Here is a 17,168-nt window from a genome sequence, read left to right as displayed (position 1 = left end):
TCTGTCCGTCCCAAGCGCTTAGCCCAGTGGCCTGCACAGAGTAAGCGCTCAATAAATACCACCGAATGAATGACCTCTGACCCCCCAGCCCGGGCTCTTGCCACTGAGCCGCGGTGCCAGCTGACAGCAAGAGGCGGGAGCGGCCGTCGGGGCTGCCCGGGCCTCCCGGCGTGGGTTGAGTTGGGGGAGTGTCCTCTGGCAGAGGCCGGGGGGCAACGGGATGTTCCGTGGGCCCCGTGGTCGGGGCTCGGCCCGGTGGGGCGGGGTGGGAGGGGTGGAGAGGCCCGGCCGGTCCCGCCGCCGGCCCCCGCCGTCCTCCATCTTCTCTCCTCAGCCTCCCCTCGGCTCCAGCTGCCGGAGCGGCGGACCGCAGCACCACACTCCCCCGCGGGGGGGGAGGCCGCGGCCCGCCCCCGCCCCCCGCCCCCCCGCCGGCCGGCCCCCGGGGGCCCCCACCCCCCTCCGCCCGGCCCGGGGCCCCCGCCGGGCCCGGCCGGGGCGGCGGCGGCGGCGGGCAGAGCCGGGGCGAGGGCGGAGGGCCGGGGGCGGGCGGCGGGCGGGCCGGGGCTCCCCCCCCACCCGCGCCAGCCGCCGCGGTGGTGCGTCCCGGAGGTTACCGGAAGTGGCCGCGCTCGGCGCTGCCATGTTGAGGAGCCGCTGCCGCCGCCGACGCCGCCGCCGCCGCCGCTTTGTTGTCGCCTCCTCCGGCTGAGGAGACTCCCCGAGCGGGGGGGAGCGGGAGGAGGGGGGGTCGGCCGCCGCCATGGAGGCCAACTGGACCGCGTTCCTCTTCCAGGTAGGGCGCCGGGGCCCGGCCGCCGCGCCGCGCTCCTCCCCTCCCCTCCGCTCCCCTCCCCGCCCTCCCTCCTTGGCCGCCCCGCTCCCCGGCCCCGGCCTTAATCCCCCTTTGTTTTTGCGCCGCCCGCCCCGAGGAGCCGCGGCCGCCCGGCGCGGGGGGCGGGGGGGAGGGCCGCGGGACCCCCGGGGGGAAGGGGGATCCCCCCTCGCCCCCCACCCCCCCTCGCCTCCCTCCCCCCCAAAAAGAGAGGCGGGCGGGCGGCCTCTCGCTCGGCGCTGTCACCCGCGTCCGGGCCCCGGTCCCTCCGGGCCCCCCCCCCCCGACGGCGCCCCCGACCTTCGTAGGCGCCCACTCTGTGCCAAGCGCCGGTCCCGCGGCACCCCGGAGCGCGGGACGTCCTCGGGGCGGGAGGGGGACCCCCCTCCCCCCTCCCCCCCATCCCGCTCCCGCTCTCTTTTCTTCCCTCTCCCCGCCTTTCTCCATCTTTCGGCCTCCTCCCCGCACATAGCGGGTCTCCTCGGGTTCCCCCGGGCGGGGGACGGGACCGTGTCGATGCACGTAAATAGCTCCATCTGCATCTACAATTCCTCCCCCCCCCCCCTTTCGGAACTTGTTTACGGTGGGATTTTTGCACCGCGGCGGAGCCGAGGGACATTTGGCAGCTGACACCCCCTTGCCCCGCCACCCAAGCCGGGGAATCCCCCCCTCCCTCCTTCTTAGGCTCATTCGGGGGGGGGGGGAGCTCCGGGTCCTCCTCCCCGCCCCCCCCGGGAATCCTTTTCTCTCTCATCCTCACACGCACGTTTCCTCCGTCCAGGGAAGGAGAAAGAAAGGGAAGGAGAGAGGAGGAAAAAAAAAAAACCCGCTTGCAAAGCACCCAGATGAGTCACCCCTTGGGGTGTTTTTCTTCTCTTTCTTTCTTTGCCGAAGCCACCGGCTTTCTGCAAGAAATCGGAAAGGGATTGGGTTGCAGTTTTGTTGGCAGACCTCTTGGCTGCTCGTTTGGTTCGGCGGGGGGGTGGTGGCGTTTGTTTGGGAGGCTCGGGATGATTTCTTTCTTTTTTTTTTTTTTTTTTCTTCCCCCTTTTCATTCCGATTTGCAGATGAAGCGTTTAGTGGGCATTTGCGATGAGCTCACGGGGAAACTTCGGAATAGGAGGAGGCCAGGAAAACCATCACTTTTAGTCCGCCGAGCCTCTCGCCCCTTCACTTTAGAAACCCCTAAACTTCTTAGACTCTTGGGTTCCTTGCACCGAGCTAACCGGGAGCCAAGGCAGAATTTTTTCTAAATAATAATAATTTAAAAAAAAAAGACCTTTCCCTTAATAACCCTTCCTGCCCATCGAAAGCGGCCGGGATCCGAGTTGGAACGTTTCACCTCTCACTTTTAATCCAAACTTACCCATCAGCTGCTTTTTCATGGTAGTCTTTGGAAATCCACTTTTGCGTCTTAGCGACTTGTTGCGGTCTAAGCTTTCGTAGAGTGGAAAAAAAAAATTCAGATTTAGAGGAAATCATAAATACTCCCACCCTCCCATCCCAGGACTCATGATCTGGCTTTTTATTTAATCAGATTCTGATGACTTAAACCATTAAGGAGTAAACCGAGTATCGAATGTATATTTTTAGTAGAGGGAAAGAAATGATACAGAACCAGTAAGCATCCAGGTTGCTGTAGAGGTGACACACCAGAAAAAGCTTTCAGACGTTCATTAAAAATGGGCTTAATAGGCCTCTTGAGTGGTTTTGATGTGATGGATGCTTTAGATTTCCCGTGTTAAACCTGATGTGTATAATTTAATGAGGACAGGGAAAATCAGAGGAGTTCTGCATTTCTTTAAAAAAAAAAAAATTCCGTAAAAATCTGGAAAGCTAACAAAGACTCATTTTGTAGCCAGTTAAATGTCAAACGTTATTGATCATGTCTTTATGAGTTGTATTTTTATTTTTAGTTCCGTGGTTTAAAAAGCATTCATCACCACAAGGAATCAAGTGTGAAAACTAATATTTAGTTCTGAGTTTGGGCACTCAGGAATTTGTGGGAAGACCGATTTAATGATTTAATTTAGTATCGAGACCGGTTTTTAAAGGGGTAGAGAGACTAGTCCTTGGAAAAGTTTTGAATAGGCTTACTGTGTTTGGGTTTTAAGTGGTTTTCACTGAGGGAAGGAAGCAGCAAGTTTTATTGTTTATCTCCGATAGCATCCTTTTGGACACTAAAAAAAAAAAAAATCACACAATCTCACACCTGCTTGCTTTCCAGATACCCGGTAGAAAGTGAAAACCATAGCTGTTAAAATGTTTGATGGATGATTCTCCTAACAGGACATTCGAGATGTGACTCACCGATGCTAATTTGTTTCAGTACAAAATCTTTTACCCTCTGGCATTGGAGATTTCACGGTGCCACATCCTACCACCCTGGGTGATGAAATAACATTTTTGTTTCGATTCTTGCCAGCCCCACAGAAGGAAAACTCAGGCGGAGCTGGGAGCATAATAGTTCAAGGGGGTGGGGTGGGGGGGGAATCAAACTTAGACTTGACATTGATGTTAGTCAAATAAGTCTGCCCCACAGTTGTAATAAAAGCAGTTTACCCAAGGCAGACGGTGGGTGGTGTCGCATTCTCTGCCCCTAAACTCTGACTGCAAAATTGAAAAGAAAAAAGTAACCCAAAAGACACAACTAATCTCTTTCTAGAGAAGGGTTTTGCGCAGAGGATCTGGGTTTTGGGAATTAATGTATATTTCTGATGGCGATAGAGGCACTATTGATGTTTTCACCTGAGAAGTGGGAAATTGAGGTGAGCCTGATGTCAGAGTGTTCTTGAGCCGAATCAAGAAAAGACAGACATCTGCCCTGTTAAATTAGCCGTAAGTGTGTTTAGCGCTTTTCCATCCTAATGGTTCTTTTTGATCAAAAACTGTCTCCCAAACTCTTTCAGTTTGAATCTTGTCCAGAAGATTTGCATTCCCTATTATCTGATCTGTTAGCTGTGCCTTTGAAATTGTATATCGTGAGCTATCTTCGGACGTTAACTGTTTGCGCACCACATGGAAATTTGGGCAAGCGGCATAGGTAGGCAACCAATCTGGTGTGGTTCCTTCCAGCCTCACCCGGTGAAATTCTGAAACCTGGTGTGGCGACATTAAAAGAAATTTCCATAAATAAAGCGAATGCTGTAGTTCAGTAGGAGGGCCAAGCGGGGAGGTGACCAGCCGCTGGCCCAAAGTTTCTCTGCGCGCCCAGAACACACAGGGAGGTGAAGTCAGAGGTTCTAAACCTGCTAATTGAAGCTGATAAATCTGTGGATAATGCACTGCTTGATCATGTGGGAGGCTGATTCCAGGCTTAGCTGTGGCTCTTTCATCAAGTAAACTGAGAGTGATGTGCAGCATGTACTTATCCTCCAGGGAGAGAGAGAATGCATCCGTGTGAGAGAGAGAGAGTGTGTGTGTTTGTGTGTACCTACACACAAACCTCCTACTTGTCCTTGATCCGGTCCTGAAGGGGACCAGCCAAGGGGCTGCCAGACTTGGGGTCATGGGGTGAATGGAGCCTAAGTGAGCTCCCAGAATTGGAGGCTACGGGAAAGGCCAAAGACCTGTATTCAGACTGCTTAAAATAACTGAAGTCCTTACCTCTGGTTGCACGTGTCCTTTTGGGATTGTGAAAGAACAGCTTTGGGGCTTGCGCTCACTGCCAGAGTCACGGAAATAATTTTGTTAAAGGACAAAGATTTGAGAGGGGGAAATCTGTATGGTGAATTTATCATTTTTTTAAGAGAATTTTTTAGTAGGGAAAAAAACCAAGGGAGGAATTCAGAAGTAGAAAGAGTCCGATCCAAACTGGAGAGGTTAACCTCTCTGCCTGAAATAGCTGGTGAAAAGTTTTATTTGGCCTGCTAAGCCCCCAGGTTGGAACATGCACCCTGAACCAGATAGATTGATGCCCTGCTGTAAAGGAAAGCAGTAGCGAGGAAGAGGACCGTTGATACTTGGTGAAAGGAGAAGCTTTGACTTGAGGTTTCTTTAACTTAAAAGGGCAGCGCTGGGAAATGGAGTCTCCAGGGCTGCAGGTGAGTGGAGGGCAAATTGTCCCATGGCCCAGGTGACAGGTAGCTGCCCCCTGCTCTCTGGCCCTCTTGACCACTCTTGTGGATTGTCTAGTGGCCGAGTTCATTTCATCCACATCTCCCGTGGTGGGCAGAGAAAACTCAAAAAGTAAACTCAGAACTCATGCGCATATTTGAAGTAGCACATTCCATTCTTCACTTAGCAACAGTCTCCCCTCCCCTTGCTCCATCAAGGAGGGCTTTTTGATTAAAAGGAAGGAGACTGAACTTCTCTCCCATTTACTGCGTAAGTGGATGCTTACGGTGATGTGGGGTTTTTTGGTTTTGTTTTTGTTTTTTGCTGCAGCAACGGCTGCTAAATATGGAATTTTGAAGTGCAGATTATTTGGGCAATTTTATTTAAGCTAGGTTTCAGCTCCGATACACTGACCCAAACTGATTTGGTCGGTGAATGTATTCTTTATACCACCCCGCTGTGGTGTAGAGCGTAGTCAGGTGTTTCTAGGAGAGAGCCCCGTCAGCCCCCGTGAGAGGCAGCCACTCTGGATCTCGTAAGGTGCTTGGAAACGTTTTTTTGTGCTGAGACCCCCAGGGGTCCGTGAGTAAGATCTTGGCATTAAGTTCCCAGAGCCCTCGTTGAGAGAGAAGCGTCCTGGGCAGTCTTTCAGTTGTTTCCCGGGTTTGCAAGTCTCTGGAGCGTGTTGAATTTCGAAAGATGCTGCGAGCGGCCACATTTGCTAAGTGTGTAAATGTTTGGTTTTAGGCCCACGAAGCTTCTCATCACCAACAACAAGCAGCCCAGAACAGCCTGCTGCCCCTCCTGAGCTCTGCTGTGGAGCCCCCCGATCAGAAGCCGTTGCTTCCATTACCAATAACTCAGAAACCTCAGGCAGCCCCAGAAACGTTAAAGGATGCCATCGGGATTAAAAAAGAAAAACCTAAAACTTCCTTCGTGTGCACTTACTGCAACAAAGCTTTCAGGGACAGTTACCACCTGAGACGCCACGAGTCTTGTCACACAGGGATCAAATTAGTGTCACGGCCAAAGAAAACCCCCACCACGGTGGTGCCCCTTATCTCGACCATCGCCGGCGACAACAGCCGAACTTCATTGGTCTCGACTATCGCGGGCATCTTGTCGACGGTCACTACATCCTCCTCCGGCACCAACCCCAGTAGCAGCGCCAGCGCCACGGTCATGCCGGTGACGCAGGCGGTCAAGAAGCCGAGCAAGCCGGTCAAGAAGAACCACGCCTGCGAGATGTGCGGGAAGGCCTTCCGGGACGTCTACCACCTGAACCGGCACAAGCTGTCCCACTCGGACGAGAAGCCCTTCGAATGTCCCGTTTGCAATCAGCGCTTCAAGAGGAAGGATCGGATGACTTATCACGTGAGGTCTCATGAAGGAGGCATCAACAAGCCGTACACTTGCAGTGTCTGTGGGAAAGGTTTCTCGAGGTATCGTGGTTTTGGCCGCTTTTGTTTATTAGGTTGTGGTGGGGGTGTGGGTTTTGGGGGTTTTGGGTTTTGGTTTTTGGTTGTTTTTTTTTTTTTTTTTTTTCTTTTTTAGATAAATCCCAAGGGAATGCCAGTCTCGCCCTTAAAAAGATGGGGGGCGGGAGTGGGTTTTATGGAAGAGAGGGAGGCGGCGGGGTGGAAAGACCGAGGTTCCTGGTGGGTGGACTCGTTCACCGTTAAGTCATCAGTTCCAATCTGGCCCAGTTGCCAGGTGATGACAAAGCTGTTACATTTAGAAAAGGACTTGTTGGCCTCAGCCCTGAACTTAGCAGACATCTCCTACCGCTCAAATCGCCAGTTGACCTGGCAGCTCTCTCTTTGGGGAAGAGATTACAGACCACTCGAACCAAAAGGAATTGACCCTGTCCCCCTTCTCCAAGAGGTGGCGGGGCTGGGAGGTCTCTCTGCTGTTTTCTGTGGCACCAAGATGTTCCTCTAATTTGTATTTTAAACTTGTGTGAGTAATTTTTGCAGTTAGGTACGAGGTGTGTATCTGCTGCTGAAATTCTATACTGTTCTGTTGGCTCCTTGGGTTTCAGGGGAGTGCTAGTGTATGTAACACAGTGCTCGGCACACAACGAGCACTTAAGTGCTCCTCCTGCTACTAAGAGGAGAGTCTGTTCAAGAATCTAGAGGGGGGGCTTTAGATGTGGGGTGGGGAGGAAAGAAGGCTCGTAAAAGTTAATAACTTCTGTGATGATGCTCCCGGCTTTTTTTAAAATGCAGAAAGTCCCTGGAAGCATTACATCTTCTTTGTACCTCTCTCTTTCACAGGCCTGACCACTTAAGCTGTCACGTAAAACATGTTCATTCAACAGAAAGACCCTTCAAATGCCAAGTAAGGGTTAAAATGACTTATCCTTCGTGTAGCACTTAATGCAGCGGATCCAGAAGGGCTGAGCCAATCAGATCTGACGATTGTTGATGAATTTGGAAATCACCGACTTGAATAATGTGACCCATTTGAGTGCTAGTTTTATAACATTCAGGGACGGTGGCTTCTGTCTTTGCAGTGAACCCCCGGAAAAACCATAGTGATGTTTTCATTAAGCCATTGCTCCAACCCTTGGCAAAACAGCATTTAAAATTTTTATTTTTTTTACTTTTTTGGTCGAGTGAGGAAAAACTCCCGCTCTTTTAAAGTTCAGTTTGTATTTGAGGGAGGGAAAAAATATTAGAATTAGATCTTCCAGGTTATTGGTTTAGATCTGTTTACTGATGTTGCTGGGGCGGCGGGAGTAGTGGGAGAGGTGATAATGTCTTCCCCCCACCCCAAAAATATTATCGTCGTCTGGTCGGAACAAGGTTTAAAAATTCATTTGAATTGTGGCAAGAGAGGCTGATTGATTACCTATTCAAGCTCGTGATTTTGCATGACACAAGAAAATTGGAGCCAGTGGAGTGGGGGGAGGAAAAAGGCTAAGGATTGAAAGCTAAAGCAAACGACTGTTCCTAGACATCAGTTATTCTAGTCTGTTGCTTCGAGTCTTTTGTACCCGTTCCAACCTGTTTGTGATGACTGATCACCATGAGTAAAGTACTTGAATTCAAAGGAAAAATCCTAAAGAAGGGCCTTGTTTCCCCCTTGTTTACCCCCTTCCCCAGCGTGGAAAGGGCTGACTGGAATAAACCAAGAAATTCCAAACGCCCTTCGGATGTGTTGGGCGTGCGTGCGTCTCCGTAGGTAAAGTCTCTTTGTATGCGTGGTCCTTGAACCCGCTACCTGCTTAGTGGCCTGGCTAGGGGAGCCACCAAGGCAGGGCAGCATGTTTCGAAATGAGTGGAACAGGATAGTCTATATTTAAAAAAAGTTTTCCTCCCTCATGCAGACGTGCACTGCTGCCTTTGCCACCAAAGACAGACTGCGGACACACATGGTGCGCCATGAAGGAAAGGTATCGTGTAATATCTGTGGTAAACTTCTGAGTGCAGCATATATCACCAGCCACTTAAAGACACATGGACAGAGCCAAAGTATCAACTGTAATACATGTAAACAAGGTATCAATAAAAGTAGGTGATTCTTTGAAACTTTCTTTCTAAGGGGAACCGTGCTTGCCAAATTGGTGGGGCTTGGGAGCTTGATCCTAGGCGTCCGGGTGGTGCTGGCAGGCCGTGGGTTTGGCGCGAGGGTCTGTTCCTGCCTCTAAGAGTTATGAGAGCCTGTTCTCGAGCTCATCTCTCACTGGTGAGTGGAGCGGGGTAGGACACGGGCATCTCACCTGCCTGCTGAGTTGGGACCACCCAGTGGCTTGGGTCCCAGGCAGGAGCCTACCCATCGCCCCTTTAAACCTTGAGCTGCTCGCTGTCCATGTTGCATGGGGAAGGTGCGTTATTCCACCCATGCCAGACTTGTTTTGAGGTTTTTTTCTTAAGTCTTTCCAATCTTTTGGTTTTTCTCCACAAAAAACCTCCATGTCTCGGGACTTGGGAAGCTGAAGCTGAACCAAAATGCAGTCCTCTTGCATCTTCGGTTGATTAGTGATGATAATGTCTTAATCCAAAGCGAGGGACTCGAAGTGCCATTCGCTGAACACCTGATCGTCTTAAGCATTTGTCCTCAACAGTGACCTAAGAGATGAACTACAAAGCCTTAATAATCACTTTTGCTCCCAGCCCCAAATAAGGGAATATTGGAATTTAGAAGTCAGGTCATCTCATCATGGTAAATGAACTTTAAATATATATATATATATATATATATCAACAATGAGGAGTTGAGGATTCAGTGCTTCCCCTTGCAACACTCAACAGCACTGTACTTTTTGAACTTAATCTGCTTCCCTTTTAAGCTTTCGGGTCATTCGAAGTTGGGCCTTTTCCTGACTGCTAGGTTTTGTGATGGGCTCTTTCCACGTCAGGTTCAGCAAAACCCCCAAATACTTGAAATTTCAATGAAAAAAAGTGAAAGGAGAAATTGTTTCAAAGACTTCATTATAAAGCGTGACCAGTTTTGCCCATTTTTCAAATCCTTCCAGACTGCCAGTAAATTGATCAATTTGATCAAATTGGTCAATTTATCAGTGCTTATTTTCTTCATGGCTTTTTTTTTAATATTAGTGTCCTTCGTTATGCTTGGGTAAGAGAGAACATTTTAGGTATTTTAATTAAAAGATGGATTATTCCTAACATAGATTGACCAAAGTCCACTTAAAGGCAGTATCAACATTTCTGAATTAGGGAAAACTTTTTTGTTTTTTACTGTTTTATTTCTGCTGGCTGGTCCCCCATCCCCTCCGCCCCACCCCCCCTTTTGCTGCTCTCCTGCTTTGTGTTTGCTTCTTATCTCCTTTGACTGGCGTGGATATAAACAAGCAGCCGAAGAGATGAGTGCTTTCCAAAGGAGTAATCTGGTCAACCCACAGAGATTAGTCAGAGTTGGAGATGAGTGGGCCTCCAAAAGCCCAAAATGGCTGTTTCTGGGCAGGCCATCATTTTTCAAGGTGAATCTGGTGTTTTGTGTTTGTATCTTGTTGGAAAAGCATGCATGAATGAAGAGACCAGCAACCAGAAGCAGCAGCAGCAGCAACAGCAGCAGCAGCAGCAGCATGTGACTAGCTGGCCAGGGAAGCAGGTAGAGACACTGAGATTGTGGGAAGAAGCCGTCAAAGCCAGGAAGAAAGGTAAGAAGAGTCTTCCTGGATTTGGTGTGTACGTGGAGACGTTATTTTTAATTTAGCATGCCGAATAATCCATGTAGAGAGAATGGGTAGCGAAGGGTGCTAGATTGAAGGAACGGGTACGATGCAGTGTGCTGGGAAATGGGAGAGTCTGCTTTGGGGTGATAAAGCTTCTGATAACTTTGTTCTTATTGTGGGTACCCTTTTTCCCTGTGTTTTCTCTGTCCTTTTTCCCAAATTAGAGGTAGAGTCCACTCCCAGGTTTTGCTTTTTGGACCCCACAATTTATCTCACCTAAAAGCCAAATTTGATCCTCCACATTCATGCTTTTTTTATTCATTTATTTTTTTAAAAGCCCTCTCTAGTGTCTGACAACACCTCACATTCTTTGACAGTTCATTTCTTCTCTGCTCATTGTTCCTCTTTCCGCATTCATTTTGGCTGAAATCCACAGTGCTGACCCCCCCCACCCCGCCACCCCCCGCCTCAGCCCCCCTCTTCCTGATTTTTTGCCTTAATCTGGGGCTAGCATCGTTTGAAAACATTTTCCCCACTTCTGCCATCGGGTCTTCCGTGTCAATTGAAAAGGGTTTGCTGTACTCTGGTGTATATCATGTACAGAATCAATTGCCGTTAAACAGTGGCTCAACACAGTCCTTGAATTTATTGGGCACAACTTTTGACTTCTGATCTGGCGTGATGCTGCTTCAGATAAGTCATTCATGGATGTCTAGCACACTTCTTGTCATTTTCCCACCCCCGCCCCCCACCCGTCCCCTTGTGGCAGAGTCCCAGAGTCCCACTCCCCCTTCCTTCTCAGCTCAAGGGAGCTTCCTGTACCTGTCATCCCTCTAATGTGCTCTGTCCTGTAGTTTCCTCCATTCTTTGGCTTTGCTTTTGTATGTAGTGGCTGCTCCCACCTCTCGCATCCCCTTCTAAATGGCTGCTGCTGTCCCTAATTTAGTCAGTCGGGCCAGCATCCTTTTTCTCCATCCATTGGTGATGCAGGAAAAAGAATGCGGTGTTCCAGGCGGGCCTCCCTCAAATGCTGCTTGTTCCACTCATCCAGATGAAATTATTCGTCATTGTTTTGACAAATTGCTAGTGAAGGGGGGGAGAGAAATGTTGTGCTACAGTAATTACGGCAAGTACCATACTGGGGCTTTTTGCTTAATGGGTTGATGGGGTGTATGGAGAGCTTTTATTTATGTAGGGCAGGAGGAAGAAGAAAACCAGGGTTAACCAAATCTTGTTAAAGGGACACTGTCAGGTTAAAACAACAACCCTGAATCCCCTTTTGGGGGACGCTGGGGGGAATGGGGTGACATACACATTTAGTTGCGTTACTCTGTCACCTCAAAAAGGCTTTTAAAAAAAACCCAACAAACTCTCTCGTTTGGGGCTGTACTTCATTTTGTCTGGACCATAAAACTCAACCATTTGGGTACCCTTTCTGACCCATAATGTCATTGTGCCCAGATTCATAACAGGTTTCTCCAAAAGATGCAAAATGAGTGATAAATCCCTTTGTAAACTCTGCGGTGAGAGGAAACACTACTGCATTTAGGTCCTCAACTAAATTGACAGTGTCCCTTTAAGTACTGGGGCTCATGTTTGAGTAGAGGAAAGCGATGTGGGATCTAGAGAGTTTGCAGTGCTTGTACTGAATGATAGGGAAAGGGCTTTTTGTTAACTGTTTACTTACCAGAATGTCTCCATCAGAGTGTGTCTTAGGCTGTGTGTGACCCTGTGGGCTCGAAGTCACGTTTTGGTCTCACATGCATTTCCTTTCCATCTCTTCCCTTCTGTCTCTACTCTCTCCTTCCCACTGTGTCCCCCTTCCTCCCTTTCCCACCCCCCAGCAACCCCAACCCTCTCCACCCCCCCATTTTGTAGCTGTGCCCGAGCCAGGCCACTTGTATTATTGCGGCGGCAGAGAATGGAGAACCTCTGGCTTGCCGGCAGGCGGTGCCGACTTTTATGGGGTCATCTTCCCTGGGAACCGCCTTTTTTCCCAAATTTGAATGGGAAAAGGGCAAGCGGCCTTTCACCTCGCCGCGGGGGGTCTTCTCGCTTATGCCATTGTCCCCCCTCCCCCGTCCTCCCATCCCCCCGGAAGTGTGTGTGGTGTGTGAGAGTCAGATGTCGTAGACATAGTAGCTGGTTAGGTTAATGTGAGGTGAGGAAAGGGGAGGCGGGAGGGTGGAGAGTTCTACTGAGGGGGAGTTATTTATTTATTTTTTAACTTCGTTAAGAAACTTAATCATGAGCAACAGGAGTATTTAGCAGGAATGATTTTTCTAAGACTGAAATAAGCAGATAATACTGAAATAGCTTTGCTTATCAGTCCCTAATAACGGCTTTTTAAAACCTTCACAGAATGTCAGTTCACCTTTGAGAAGGCTATAGAGTACGTACCATTCGGTATGTACACACTCTCTCCTCCACTACTTACAATGTGCCTCATGAGAGGATTTTTCCGATTGTCCGATACTGTGTAACGAACGGCCCAGCTCTGTGTAAAGCAGCCCCCCTTGCCTGCTGGTGGTTGGCTCTTCCCCGGAAAGCATTAAAACTCAGACGAGCTGCATGAAGCGATAGTGAGAATACTTAGCGCTACTGCGGGGCTTCTGACCTCCAGAGCGCCTTGCAGAAGTTAACTGATCCTCACACCCCCGCTGCGGGGTAGGTAAGTAAGTCTGTTTTTTTCCCCCCACCACGTGGCGGGGGAGACGCCGGCATCGAGAGGCTGAACAGCTCGCCTGAGTCCGAGAGGGAGTTAGCGTCAGGCTCGAGATTAGAACTCTGGAGTTCCTGGCTGCCCGTCCTTCCTCTGCTCTGACGGCACCTCTCTGTCATATTTACTCTTGGTTGAAGAATGTTATCATTTAACTTATTAAATATTTGTCCAAAAAAAAAAAAAAAGAAACAAAGAATTGATTGAGAACCTGTTTTTGAATCCTGTTGGCAGTTTCGAGAGTCTAAAGGTGTTTTTGTCTTCTCATTTTAGAAGCTGCTAACCTGTGCCAAACTTCCACGGCTGCTACGACACCTGTGACTCTTTCTACTCCATTCAATATAACTTCCTCTGTGGCGTCTGGGACTATGTCAAACCCAGTCACAGTGGCAGCTGCAATGAGCATGAGAAGTCCAGTAAACGTTTCAAGTGCAGTTAATATAACTAGTCCCATGAACATAGGGCACCCCGTAACCATAACCAGCCCGTTGTCCATGACCTCTCCACTGACGCTCACCACCCCGGTCAACTTACCCACCCCAGTCACTGCTCCAGTGAATATAGCACATCCAGTCACCATCACCTCTCCTATGAATCTCCCCACGCCGATGACGTTAGCTGCCCCTCTAAATATAGCAATGAGACCTGTAGAGAGCATGCCTTTCCTCCCCCAAGCTCTGCCCACCTCACCCCCTTGGTAAACAGTGTTAAAAGATGGTTCAAAGTGGATACTTACCAGCAGTTTATGTTTCAGTTACTCAAAGCAAAGTTCAAGCGAGAAACGGGGAGATCTCATTACACTAGTTCATAAGAAAGACCTTAGTAGCAGCTTTCTCCAATTTGGCTGGGATTTTTCAAAGTAGGGTGTGTAATTTATCCCCGGACCACTTTCGCTTTAAGCAGATTCTCCCTCTCCCTCCCCCCCACAAGCTGGCAGCAGAGTTGCAAAAGGATAGTAGTTGGTGGAAGACCAGAATTAAAACCAATCACTTAAAAGAAACAAGGAAAAACAAAAGAAGAGCATTACTTTTCATCCCAGAAAATTATTCTAACTAGCAAGTCGTTTTACTCTTGAACACTAGCAGAGCCCTTCCTCTCCCAGAAAGAGCGAGTGGTTGATATTATTTTTTTTTTTTTAACTTGCCAGGTTCAAATCCACTGATTCAGAGCTAGTGTAGAATCGTCTGTGTTTAGTTTTTATGAGTAAATGCATTACATTGTCATAATAAAATGCATTTCAGAGGATATGCATTTTACCTTTGGGAATATGTTAATTTCAGGCAGAATTCCCTATGGGAAAGGTGATACCAGCTCTGATATGCAAAGCATATGATAATTTATCATTCTAACTTCAACGTATAATAGGGATTGTGACCTGATATTTGGAGATGTAAATATTGCTCAGCATATTAACCCTGACGGAGTAGAGCATCGTAGTTGACTCTTTTTTTTTTTTTTTTAAATTGTTTGTGTTTGGTAAGAAAAAGGTCGCAGCTGACAGAGGAGGAGTCAAGTGTGTGGACACACAGGCTCCCGACAGACGGAGACCTGTGGGACTCTTTATTCAGGAGCCAAAGGAGTGCTTCGGAACACTTCAGAAAAATATTGCTTTAAATTGGAAAGCGCCGGAGGCCCCGGGATGTGATGTATATGCCCCTCCCTCTCCCAACCAGAACCTGTTGATGTTACAACAGCAGGGACAGATGTGTTAGTCGCTAACTAGAAGTTTTTGTCTTATATTAAATTGTATACAGTTTTTATTCTAACCACTAACTAGGTAGGATGCCCCTTCAGGACAAGCAGAGAGTGTCTTTTTGTTTTGTTTTGTTTTTGTTTTTATTTTTTTTGTTGTTGTTTTTTGGGTGTTTTTTTTTTTTATTTCTCCTTTCCTGTTTCTTAATCAAGTGTTGTGGAAACCTGTTCAACTTTGTAAATATTTACCAACATCACTTTTTTTTTTCTTGTGGAAAAACACTTCTATCAGCTCTGTGGGGTTTTCAGGGAGATGGGCAGCCCTGGGCTTCCTGCAGAAACCCCACGATGATTGCGCACGTTCAGACATGTGCTTTTTATTTCTCAGCAGAATGTTCTATCTGTACATAAAGTAGAAACCAAAAGTTAGGGAAACATACCGTTTAGACCATCATGCCACACATTAATGTTTTTAAAACATTGTGCTTTTTTTTTTTTAGAAAAAAAATCCTAAAACCAAGACTCTACATGAATTTTTTTAAGTTGCAATATATATATATATATATTTTTTAATCTTGCAGTTGAGAGCAATGGAAATTAGTTGTGTTAATCTTGCAGAACGTTTGCAGGACTGACTGTCAAACTGGATGACTTCCGTTTATGCCCCCAACTGTGTCGGTTCAAGCATCAAAAAAAAACAAAAAAAAAAACCCAACCCTTTCTGAGGCAGACTTTTTACACCAGGGGACAGGTATCTGTGTCATTATACAAAGCAGTTCTAGAGGGGGTTGAACTACATAGTAAAAAAAATAAATAAATAAATAGAGCTTAGTGTAAAATAATTTTATAAATGATCTTTTGTACTTTAGGACATTAAATTGTACAACTTTTGTATATATAAAAGCTTAGGAACTTTCTGTGTAGCAGGAAGGCAACACATTCCTACACTTTTAATGTATATGTTTGTTATAATGTCCATGTAAACATATGCCCTATGTTTGTGCCTTTTAATTAGTTTGTCTCAATAAACAAAATGTAGAGAAAAATATGTAGCTATGACTTTGTTACAACTGTTCTTTCCCACAGTACAGAGCTGTTTTGTTTTTAATATGTAGAGCATTATGTGTGGACTACTGGAAGAACTAGTGCAGGGTAGGCCCGAGCACAGCCTCACCTCCGTCCCCCGCCCCACTCTTCCACCTCTTCCCTACCACCACCCCGCCCCCAACCGAGTCCTGCAGGGGTCCAGCACTGGCCCCTCGTGGGGCAGCCCACCTGCCCCGGAGCCCTGACCGCTGGGATCCACTGTCCCCAGGGCGGGGAAGGGCGCACCTGCTGGAGCCTCTTCGGAGCCTCTTCGGAGGTGTTTTCCCCACCCCGTCCCCCCAGAGTGGTCGCCAGCAGCCCTCAGTTGGGTCTGTTCCCTTCCCCCTTCCTCCCCTCCTCCCCCCACCCCCGGGCTAGACTGAACCCTGAAAGTATTAGTTCTAAGACATGGAGATATTTACTAGAGTTGATTGTTTTACCAATCCATTGTATAATAAACAGGAGTGAGACTTCATTGTATGACCTTAGTTAAAACGCTGTTTCGTATGCATCCTTTACTCACTTAAGAAGCTTGTCTGCAATAATAAAGCCACGTTGTGTCTTCTTTTGGGAGGGGGAGAGGCAGGGGGGTGCGGGGAAGGACCAGAAGTGTGATGGGATGAGATCGTCCCGTGTCGCGTGGAGCAGGGAGTTGGGTTTCTGAGGTTCCCCCTTGGACTACCTGAGCCGAGGGAGACGGAGGCCCAGCGAGCGGTGTGACGTGAAAGCCGGTAGGATGATGTATTCTCGCTTTTGGTTGTAACCTAGCTCGGCTCCCCTCTTATCAGATCGGCAGCTAAACGGTTGTATTAGATAATCCTCAAATCTGACATCTGACCTGTTACGCTCTAGGCTCGATGCTTGGCCTGCGTTTTGCTTTTTACTGTGTATCCATTTCCCTCCTAAGGTGTTTTCCTAAATGAAGGTTTCTATGTATGCAGATGATTTTACCTTGTCAATACCAGCACTGTATTACTAACATGCAAAATACTGCAAATTTATTTTGACAAATTAAAGTTAACCGGTCACAAACTTCATGGATTGCTTAATACCTCAGAAGCGAATTAGTTCATTATGAGGGCAGAAGGCTTTGAGGTGGCGCTCCTGGAGGTGCTTAGCGGAGCTTGGGGGAAGGGGAGGGGAGGTCATGGCTGGGGGAGGGGGCCGCTGACCTTGGGGAAAGCTAATCTTCCCCAGATTCAGAGCGTCCACAGGGAAGATGCAGGATGATCTCAGGACCTGGCTTGCTTTTGGACTGTGGGGGGTGGGGAGAGTGGCCCAGCCTCAATTTCCTTCCTGGGAAATGGGTTTTTCCACTGTGCTCCATTGCCAGTCTTCCAAGTGTGAAGAGCAAAGCTCTCTTAGCTTCTTGATGAGGGTGATGCTGAAAATACAAAGTGGGGTGTATTTCCCCCATAATTCCAGTGTGAAAGCAGGAATGCTATTCTAGCCACCCCCGCCTTTAGACAGCAGCTTGTAGAAACGGCCCCAGTGAAACGGGGCTCTCTGCCAGGTAATGTAAGGGCAGTGAGGACACGTCCCTTGGGTTCCGTTGCTGGCTGCCAGTTGGGTAGGATCGTGCCCCAGGAGAGGCAAAGGGATTTATCTTGGAGAACCTGCCACCTATCACTTGTGAAGGC

At 48.3% G+C, this 17,168-nt stretch overlaps 1 protein-coding gene across 6 annotated transcripts; it reads left to right on the top strand.

Annotated features, from left to right (window-relative positions):
* The first annotated feature begins 666 nt into the window (after positions 1-666).
* Positions 667-16,560, top strand: VEZF1 (vascular endothelial zinc finger 1). Of its 6 annotated transcripts, none has more exons than XM_029081962.2 (7): positions 667-796; positions 5,639-6,333; positions 7,168-7,231; positions 8,205-8,394; positions 9,876-10,016; positions 12,393-12,437; positions 13,024-16,560. In XM_029081962.2, the coding sequence occupies exons 1-7, from the start codon at positions 764-766 to the stop codon at positions 13,449-13,451; spliced, it is 1,596 nt and encodes a 531-aa protein (XP_028937795.1). In that variant the 5' UTR covers positions 667-763; the 3' UTR covers positions 13,452-16,560. The 6 variants fall into 6 exon arrangements, with proteins under 6 accessions (XP_028937795.1, XP_028937799.1, XP_028937793.1 ...); XM_029081966.2 differs by having other exon boundaries at positions 8,205-8,406; positions 12,393-12,423; positions 14,232-16,560; XM_029081960.2 differs by having other exon boundaries at positions 669-796; positions 8,205-8,406.
* Positions 16,561-17,168: the final 608 nt, after the last annotated feature.

This window comes from Ornithorhynchus anatinus, chromosome 17, assembly GCF_004115215.2.
Source record: "Ornithorhynchus anatinus isolate Pmale09 chromosome 17, mOrnAna1.pri.v4, whole genome shotgun sequence".
NCBI classification, from domain to species: Eukaryota; Metazoa; Chordata; class Mammalia; order Monotremata; family Ornithorhynchidae; genus Ornithorhynchus; species Ornithorhynchus anatinus.
The sequence above is the reverse complement of the archived record's forward strand: the minus strand, read 5'-3'. Positions and strand labels throughout refer to the sequence as shown.

Excerpts from the sequence above, each read along its gene's own strand:
- VEZF1 (XM_029081960.2), top strand. The coding sequence starts at position 764 with ATGGAGGCCAACTGGACCGCGTTCCTCTTCCAG. Across the intron at positions 8,407-9,875 it reads TAAACAAGGTATCAATAAAA|CATGCATGAATGAAGAGACC; the intron begins GTAGGTGATTCT and ends TTGTTGGAAAAG. Across the intron at positions 10,017-12,392 it reads CGTCAAAGCCAGGAAGAAAG|AATGTCAGTTCACCTTTGAG; the intron begins GTAAGAAGAGTC and ends AAACCTTCACAG.